We start from the raw sequence: 9,466 nt of genomic DNA, 5'->3' as shown, positions 1-9,466 counted from the left end.
AGAGTCAAGCGGTGTGAATACATTCTGAAGGCACCTGTATCTGACTTAGCTTCGGATGAAACCCTAGTTGGAGAAATGCCCCTCCCACCACCACACTAAATTTTGTGCAAATTTTGCATCGATGTCAGTAGAATTGTGCGAAAGTATAAGTAACATACTTATCGCATACTTAAATGTGTCCCTAATGTCACTCTCGCTCTCTGCACCTTAATTTTGCTCAGTCTTACCTTGGCTTCAGAATTTAAACAATAGAATAAATATAAGTTGACTTTTGACGGAATCATGACTGCCCCTTATTACTTCCATCCATTCTCTGTTGACCTCTAGGCTCAGATAGGTCCAGTAAAGATAATTGCAGTTTATAATCTAATGATTATGATAAGTGGCTAATAATAGGATCTCGTTAGGAGTACTTTTAATGACCGCTTTTATCTCTCCATCTCATTAGTCCATGGTGATTTAGCAGCAGGTCTCGGGGTTAGGGGATGCAGGAAGGCTCATTACACAACATTAGGAGCAGGCATAGGGGCTGGAATGAACCCCATGTATACCCTCTTAGCTTTAGGCGGAGATGTAATCCTGGGTTTTATTTATTCAGTCATAACATTATCCCAACTCCCAAACCAAGTCCCCCTCGTTTGAAAGATGGGGAAATAGTATCTACATTTGTTTTAAATGTGGGCCCTGACCAACCGCAAAATCTAAAGGAAAAGTTTTTATTTTACTCCCAACTAAGAGGAGGCTAGAATAATTCACCAGAAACATGAGATCTTTCACTCTCCGTGATGCTTCCCAAGGGGTGGAAAATCTAAATCTATTTATTTGATTTACTTTGTCTTGGTTAATTGAACGATCTCTGTTCGAGAAGAGAGAGCTGTAGGTCCACTCTACTCTGGTTTTCTGTACTGTATCTGCCGCTATGCATTGTGGTGTTGTGAGCTGACGGTATAGCCATGGGTCATTCCCCTTGGCCACTGTCACAGTAAGGACTGGTGTTGCTGGAGATGAAGCAGATCTGAGGGAAGTGGGTCATTACTCGGGGCTGTGTAAAAAAAAAACATTTTTTAAATAACAAGGTCTTATTCACTAGGTAAGTCATGCTCTTTTTATTCAATGCCTGTGTTGTGAGATGGGTGCTTATGAGTTGCCTCGGTTACGCAATAACCGACGCACAATATTTATTTAGCGCCCCGAGGGACCTCGCGGATGACCCTTCGTGTGAACATTTGGTCCACATGCACTGCAAAAGCATGCTCTGTTTCTCTCTCTCTGTCTCTCAATGTTTCTATTTTCTGGCCCTGTTGCTATCTGTTTCTCTATATCGGTGTCCTGCTCCACGGTTCTGTGTTCGGTTTTGGAAGATGGAGATGATTTTGCATGTGATGAGGCCGCGGGCGGCCGCTGTGTTTGATGTATTTTTCATGTGCTTAGGCTACTATTGAACGATGGGGAGGAGGGGACAGCCTGGAGGTGCAGCACTTGAATGGGGATGTTGTTGAAGTGGAAAGGGGTTAAGGGGGGGTTGGGGGGGGGTACGCTCTTCTGCCGCAAGCGACAGGAGATGGGGAGGGAGTATACTTGCAAAGTCTGTCTGATGTGCCACACCTCCTACCCGAAAACACACTCGCACTCAACACAGGCGTTCTCTCTAATCTAATACCGACAGATACAGTCACCAGTTTAATGCAACAAATGGCAGTCTGTCTCCCTTGGCAAAATTATGAGAATGTGTTATAGGTTAGTTACATTTGAGTAGCCTAAACAAATATTAGTTGGTGGTATATACTTCTCTGGTCGTACTTTCCCTTTAAAAAAACAAGGATATGGTGAGACATTCCAATGTAATTTCTGCTGCACTCTACTTTCTGCTCACCTCTCTGCATTTTCTCGTTCTACCGTCCCTGCCCAGTTTCGGAAGTGAGTCATTGGGTAGTCCGTTCTATCAGAGTGCTAGAAAGAGTGGATGAGAGAGCGAGAGAGGAGGGGGGGGGTAGTCGCAGATAAACATCACATAGGAGGGTCGACCAGAGGAGGGGAAATAGGGAGGGCTCCCAATCTACTTCCTTTACGAAGCACTTTACGAGCATACGGTAAGACAAGGCCCTCTTATGTATCGATTCACACATTTGTCAATCCGAATGATTGTGTAATCAGCGAATGAAATAAGGAATGGTAACGGTTGTTTTGTATAAGTGGAAGCGAGGCTATCGCTGCGGACGAGCGAGGAGAACAAGGATATGGGGTGAGCTGATAGCGCTGCTGATGAACTAGGTCTGGGCTATTACGTAACGCACAATGGAGATGAATTCTTTTATATTAATTTAATAAAACCGTGTTTCTTTTTTGTCATCTATTTTTCTCAAACAACATTGTGTAGGTAGGCTATTCTAATGATTTGTGTTATGATAAGCTATAAGCATATGCTTTCATCGGGCGTCGTCGTTCGTTCCTGTCAAATCGCACATCTTAATTTTGTATCTGCTTAATTAATTTGAAGGAATTTGATGGTATTTCACTTCTGACTGTCACAAGTGTAAGAAGACGTAATTAATGGTGCATAGAGAACATTCTGTAGTTGACAGCTTTTATAGCCTAGCCGAAACATAGGCTACAAGAAGGATGGGAGTGCGTTTTATTGTTGGGCTATTGCACGAACCTCAAACGAATATAAAGCATAATATTGATATGTTATATCACATCACCCAATGTCGATTTTACTTGATTACTTGATCCTCACCAATCGAGCGCCAATATTTACGTCAGTGCCAGTACCTTTATTTACGTCAGTGCCAGTCGCAACCCCGGAACGTTAGTCGCTGTCCTTCAGCACCACGTGCCTGCGCATCATGAGACAGAGCGGAGAATGAGTGGCAGTACCCCGAAGTAAGGATTAGTGAAATTTCCATTCTGAGGAGACATGTAAATATTTGATGGTAATATAGGCCTAAGTGGAGTGCAATTGGATGCACGGAGAAGCTACGATTTAATATATTAGAACGAGACGGAATGGCAGCGATGGCTAGAAGATTAACTGGTAGTAGGCTAATATCAAACTTGTGAGTTATGCAGCAGGGTAGTGGACTGTATCAGAGAAATGAGTCAAAATGTATCTGATATATAGTGAAGGATTAACCTTGAAACAATTGCCTTAATTAACTTCCATATCGTATTCCCTTTTCTCTCTCTGCTTTTCTAAACAGTGACTCTCAGTCAAGATCAAGAAGTGAATCTTCAACAAGAATTGAGTCTCGGTCAAGAAGACTTGAATCTCATTCACGGAGAACTGAATCCCCAGCAAGAAGAAGTGAGTTTCAGCCAAGCAAAATGCTCCACCAGGACAGACCCGTAAACCCCCAGTACCGAGGCCAGGGAGGCACCTCCTCCCCACTGCGGATCCTCAGCAACAACAGCCAGCAGCAGGGGGGCAAAAGGAAGCAAGGCGAGAAGGACGGCAACTTCAACTTCCTGGGTCAAGACGATGACGTCATGACGGGGGGAGACGAGAATCGCAACCAGGTGCGTCCTCGTAACCTGGGCCCATTGGGCCGCGACCAGCCCCACCTTCCCTCCTCCTCCAACCACTACGGTCCGGGGCCCCTGTCCCCGCTCTCCCGCCTGCCCTGCTGGAGCCCCCTGGAGTCCCTGCCTGAGATTGAGAGTGGGGACGATGGGTACGGAAGAGTGCCCCCGGATGGTGCGGAGGAGGGCAAGATGGAGGAGGAGATGGGGAGGATGAGCGATGACGAGAAGGAGAAACAAGACCTGGGGGGAGGTGTCATGAAACAAGGAGTGGTGGTGGAAGAGGAGGCGGAGGAGGAGGAGGAGGAGGAGGTGGAAGTGGAGGACCCAGAGGAATGGGGCGACAGCGACTCAGACTTTGAGTTCAGCTACAGGTCCAGTGGTAGCCTGTCCTCTCTCAACATGGAGAGCGGAGGCGAAGGGGCTGGCATGGGAGGGTGGGACCGCATCGGTGTGGGGGAGCCCAAGCCTGACCACCACCAGGGGGGCAACCAGGAGACCCCTGCCACCCCAGCAGGCCCCCTTACCCCCTCTTTGACCAGGAAGTGGGATGACAAAATGGAGAGGAAAAGGAGCAGCAAGCCTCTGAGAACAGGGAACAGTCTGCTTGACGGGGGAACGTTGTCAGACTCGGACACGGACTGCGGCGAGCTGCCTGAGCTGGAGGATGCCGTGTGGACCCTGAGGGACCGCGAGCGCTTCAAGGCCCAGGAGATGGAGAAGCACCAGGCCCAGCTCACCATGTACCGCAGGCTGGCTCTGATCCGCTGGGTCCGCAGCCTGCAGGGCCGTGTCCAGGAGCAGCAGAACCGCCTCCAGTCCAGCTTTGACGTCATCCTCGACCACAGGAAGGAGCTGCTGCGCATGGGCGCTGCCACCACTGCAACTGCCACAGCCAGCCAATCGTAGAGCAGGAAGGAAGCGCAGAGGCCCCAACAGGAAGTGGTCACCAGCAGAGGAAGTGGTCACCAGGAAGTGGTCACCAGCAGAGACCGGCCAGTCGCTGAAGGGGAATACAAAGGCATTGTTGCCTTGGCCATGGTTATTGTGCTTATTGTGTCCTAGACTTGACTTTTCCCAAAACTAGACAATCTCCAAGCATCCTCTGAGATTTTACTCTGATGTGGTGTTTTAATATGTTGGTAATGCAGTTTGTTTTTGATTTGTTGGCATCCTACCCTGTGTTGAGATCCAAATATATAACATATTATATGAAGTTTATTATATGCCTGTATCTTCAACTGTTCTATATAAGTGTAGAATGTACTGTTTTATTTGTCTCTATAACTGTGGTATAATCCCAAAATATTCCAAATACAACATATGAGGTGAATTGTTTTTTAAATGTTTATTATATGTATATCATGTTTGTCTTCTCCAGTGACATAATAAAATAGTTTTTAGAGATATTCGTTTATTGTGAGTTAATAATGTATAAAGTTATGAAGAAGATGTTGGGATTTTACTAGTCTATTTACACTCATCGCACAGTATAAAGCCAACATCAACGTTAGGTCGGTGTACACAGAAAGGTGTGGATTGGCAGAATATGAGAACAAGTAGGCAATGTCAGATTGTTTATGTCGAACGAAGACATGCTAAACCTAAGATATAGGCCTTCGTTTGAGATAATTATTTGCGAATTATGTTGATCTTCAATTTGAGATGAAGGAATTGATCCTTTTCATAAAGCACTAATAGAACCGTTAAAGCCTCTTTTTATTCGTTGTTTAAATACATAAATTGCAGCCTCTGGTCCATGATAATTTTACTACAATCGTCTCTTTATCAACAGCACAAAGTTCGTTTGTATCGCCTCATCATGAGTGTGTTCTGTTGGGGGTGTGATAGCCCTGTGAGGAACATGCATCAATCTTTATAGGCATGGTTACTGCGTCTCTCTTCGCCGCGGGCAGGGAACGTCTAGCCTTACTATGTGTGTCTGTGTGTGTGCTCCCAGAGATACCAGCCTTCGCCACCTAATCTGCAGTCTGAGTTGAGCTGGTCCTGCAGAGTCCAGTCCCCCGGGGAATCTGTCAGTTTGCGCCCCAGGGCCCGGTGGTCCTATCCGGCCCGGTGAGCAGCCTCCGGTCCAGTCCCGCAGTATGAGCCAAACCCCGGGGCAAGTTTGTGATAATCCTCGCTTATGCCTCCGAACTCCGGGCGCTCAGGCTTATGTTCTAAAGCTTATCGCCTCTCCTGGACGCAGGCATGACAGTGAAAGTGTGAGAGAATTAACATATTTATCTGTTGTTTATTGGCTTTTAAGCGGGATGTATGTAGGGCATCAAACGGGGAAGCGTCTGGGATAACCAGCCAACACGTTTGTTTGTTCTGTTATTGTCCTGTGTACCGTTTCCAAAAAGCGCAGAGAAACAGTACACGGGGAGAACAAAACCCCATTTTGATGATATACAATTACCATTATGTAATTAGGCTTTGTATTTACAGTTAAAGTTAAAATGCGAAGGGAAACGTTACCCATAGGCCTATAGCCTATAAAATTAGATGTGATGGTCATTTTATTCGGGCTTGTTACCTAGTCTGCCATACCAAGCAAAAGAGCAGTATCTTCACATGAATTGGCCTCAACTCCACAAAGGGCCAATTCAAGCAAATGTTTATATTGTGTCTCTCTCTGTAAGGAACAACGTTTTCTTGGGTGCACATTCTAACTCAAATCGGTATTCTGCGTAGTGTCTCACGTTAAACACCGTGCCCTCACCCTGAACACATCTCTTCGTTTCAGCGACACTGTATAATAGGTTCGCCGCACCGCGGGACACGAGGCATGTGTGACGGGGGCCCTGCTGGGCGCGAACAGCGACACCGGTGAAAGAGCACCCCGCCCGGGGAGAAGCAGACGCACGGGGGGGGGGGGGGGGGGGGGGGGGTTGCGGGATGCCGCACCGTCTCTCTCCTCGAGCAGAACTGCTAATTTTGTCGGTTAAAACGAGCGAAGATAACGTTAGCAACGCTGTTTGAGGCGTTTTCTCCCAAATTATCGCGGGCGAGAGAAAGAGAGAGGTGCACACAGCTGTGGCTCCTGTCACCCAGTTTCAAGTGTTTCTCTGAGATATTTGCGAAACAACAATTCACCTGCTCAATAAACTCAAAAAAATGGACTGTATGGAATTTACAGTTCAGACTTTTGGGGATATTGTGTAGACATCTGGCAACTTTGCCACTCCGTGCGCGCATTCGTGGGTAACGTGGATTTCAATAGCAGTGGAGTTCTGCCTAAAACGTTTACCATTGTCATGAATTATATTTTGTATCAATGATATTGCCTTGATTTAGCCTACCACCTGTAATTGTGTAAATTATGCATTGATCGATCACCGTCCAGATCAGGCTAGTCCATCCTATGCGTAATAGTGCCATAACGATGGTGATTTTCAATTATTTGCCTTTTGTTGAAGTGTTTTTTCCCCCATCACTCCGTCATGTCTTTTTCACATGACAATGACAACAAGCTTAACCCACCATGACACAGTATCCTCACAGATAGAACAATGAGTGATAGTTGTACAAATCTTTGGTATCCTAGAGTAGGCCTATAAAATCGAGTGAAATAAGAAAATATGTTTTAGTCCACCAGAGGACGCCTATTCATCACAAGCCCGTTGGTCACTTTTTTAAATAAAATTAAATAGCGTGTGAAGAACACAAGGGGGCACTCTTCTGTATGATCCAATGAAGTACAGTAGCTTCAGTTCAACCCCTGTGTTTTTTGAGTTGGACATACAGGCTCCTACTACCCAGTGCTGTCGGATGAGTCCATAGAGCAGACTCTCTCGTCCCTCTCTTCTTTCTCTCCCTTTCTTCCCTCTGCCTGATGTAGTGTGACAGTGTGCTAGCCCCCAGCACTCTGTTGGCGTGGAAACAATCAGCTTTGACAGAAAGGGGGTGGTGGGGGATTGGGGGAGGGAGGGCAGAGGGCTGCGGCCCGCGGCCTGTGTATGATGAACTGGATAGAAAGACCTGTGGCCAAAAGAGAAAGAGCAAACATACAGCAGAAGATAGATAGATAGATAGATAGATAGATAGATAGACAGACAGACAGACAGACAGACAGACAGACAGACAGACAGACAGACAGACAGGCAGGCAGGCAGGCAGGCAGGCAGGCAGGCAGGCAGGCAGACAGACAGACAGACAGACAGACAGACAGACAGACAGACAGACAGACAGACAGACAGACAGACAGACAGACAGACAGACAGACAGACAGACAGACAGACAGACAGACAGATAGATAGATAGATAGATAGATAGATAGATAGATAGATAGATAGATAGATAGATAGATAGATAGATAGATAGATAGATAGATAGATAGATAGATAGATAGATAGATAGATAGATAGATAGATAGATAGATAGATAGATAGATAGATAGATAGATAGATAGATAGATAGATAGATAGATAGATAGATAGATAGATAGATAGATAGATAGATAGATAGATAGATAGATAGATAGATAGATAGATAGATAGATAGATAGATAGATAGATAGATAGATAGATAGATAGATAGATAGATAGAATAGATAGATAGAATAGATAGATGATAGATAGATAGATAGATAGATAGATAGATAGATAGATAGATAGATAGATAGATAGATAGATAGATAGATAGATAGATAGATAGATAGATAGATAGATAGATAGATAGATAGATAGATAGATAGATAGATAGATATATCTCATCACTTTTACTAAGAATCCACATACCAAATTGAAAATGAACTAATATTTCCCATGAGCCATATAGTATATATATCTTGAAATTGTGTGGGTGGTTTGAGTGCTGGGCTTTTTCTTGGTTTCCCATTGAAAATAAAACAAATTATTGGTTCATTTCCAGCCAGACTTTGTATAATTTAATTTTATATATATATATATATATTCATTTAATTCTAATTCGCTGTTGTGGATACTGATATATATATGAGGATCTTTTCCACTTCCATATATATATAAATGAATGACTGGAAAAGATCCTCATAGGAATACTGGGCACATTTTAATTAATGAACTGAATATCAAACCACTTCCTGAATTGCCTAAATTGGAAATGCTTAGTGAATGCTCAAACTACCTTCGGTACAACTGGAGGGCTGTAGCGTTACAACAGAAAGCACAACTAGGCTATATCATCATAACCTTTAGGGTTCTGTGAGGATAGAAATTGTGCAGAGAGCCTTAACAAAAGTGTTGATGGAGTGCTTTAGAAATGCCAAGGAGAGTCAGGGATGGACAAGATACATATGTCCTCATATAGAGAATGGGAAGTGCTCTTTGCATGACATGAAAATTAATTAATCCACACATTTTTTATTTGATTTTAATAAGATGTTGAAAATGTATAAAGGTCAAATGTATCAGAAGTCCAAAGGCATACATGTTGTAAAGTTGCTATTGAAATGTAGGCTATGCCTAATAATAATGTTATTCTCCATAAAGTAAACCACCATTTAGACAAGAGGCCTCATGAATGCATAATTCATCGAGGCCTGTATTTGTTTTTATGTTGAACATAAAATGGCCTAATTCAACGAAGTCACCATTCATCCTGACGAATGCATCATCATCTTAATGCACGTCATTGTAGGCCGATTTTAACATATCAGATTTAACAAACCTGTTGGCTGACATAAAAGGATGACCCTGATTGGTACCACAAATTAACCTAGGCCGATGCAGTGCACCTATAGGCCTATATTTCAATTTGCTGACATGCCCGTGGAAATATTAGGCCTTCTGAAGTCCTGTATCACTGATCATTTCCTTGCCTGCTTGTCCAAGTCTGAGGGGTCCTCTGGGGGTTCACCGGGACATTCTGAATGTGGGGGTCTGAGACTGAGAGCATTTTTGGTGGGGTCTGGGGTATAAGGTTCAGCTGCCTCGGCTGCATTAACCAGCTAATAAATATGAAA

The 9,466-nt window shown here is 44.3% G+C and overlaps 1 protein-coding gene across 2 annotated transcripts; it reads left to right on the top strand.

The window, feature by feature from the left end:
• Positions 1-1,828: 1,828 nt before the first annotated feature.
• Positions 1,829-4,928, top strand: LOC109908467 (UPF0500 protein C1orf216 homolog). Of its 2 annotated transcripts, none has more exons than XM_020507115.2 (2): positions 1,829-2,090; positions 3,201-4,928. In XM_020507115.2, the coding sequence occupies exon 2, from the start codon at positions 3,325-3,327 to the stop codon at positions 4,426-4,428; it is 1,104 nt and encodes a 367-aa protein (XP_020362704.1). In that variant the 5' UTR covers positions 1,829-2,090; positions 3,201-3,324; the 3' UTR covers positions 4,429-4,928. The 2 variants fall into 2 exon arrangements, with proteins under 2 accessions (XP_020362704.1, XP_020362703.1); XM_020507114.2 differs by having other exon boundaries at positions 1,903-2,242.
• The last annotated feature ends 4,538 nt before the right edge of the window (positions 4,929-9,466 follow it).

The sequence above is a fragment of the Oncorhynchus kisutch genome, linkage group LG17 (assembly GCF_002021735.2).
Source record: "Oncorhynchus kisutch isolate 150728-3 linkage group LG17, Okis_V2, whole genome shotgun sequence".
NCBI classification, from domain to species: domain Eukaryota; kingdom Metazoa; phylum Chordata; class Actinopteri; order Salmoniformes; family Salmonidae; genus Oncorhynchus; species Oncorhynchus kisutch.
Note: the sequence above shows the minus strand (reverse complement) of the source record. Positions and strands in the feature narration are given on the sequence as shown.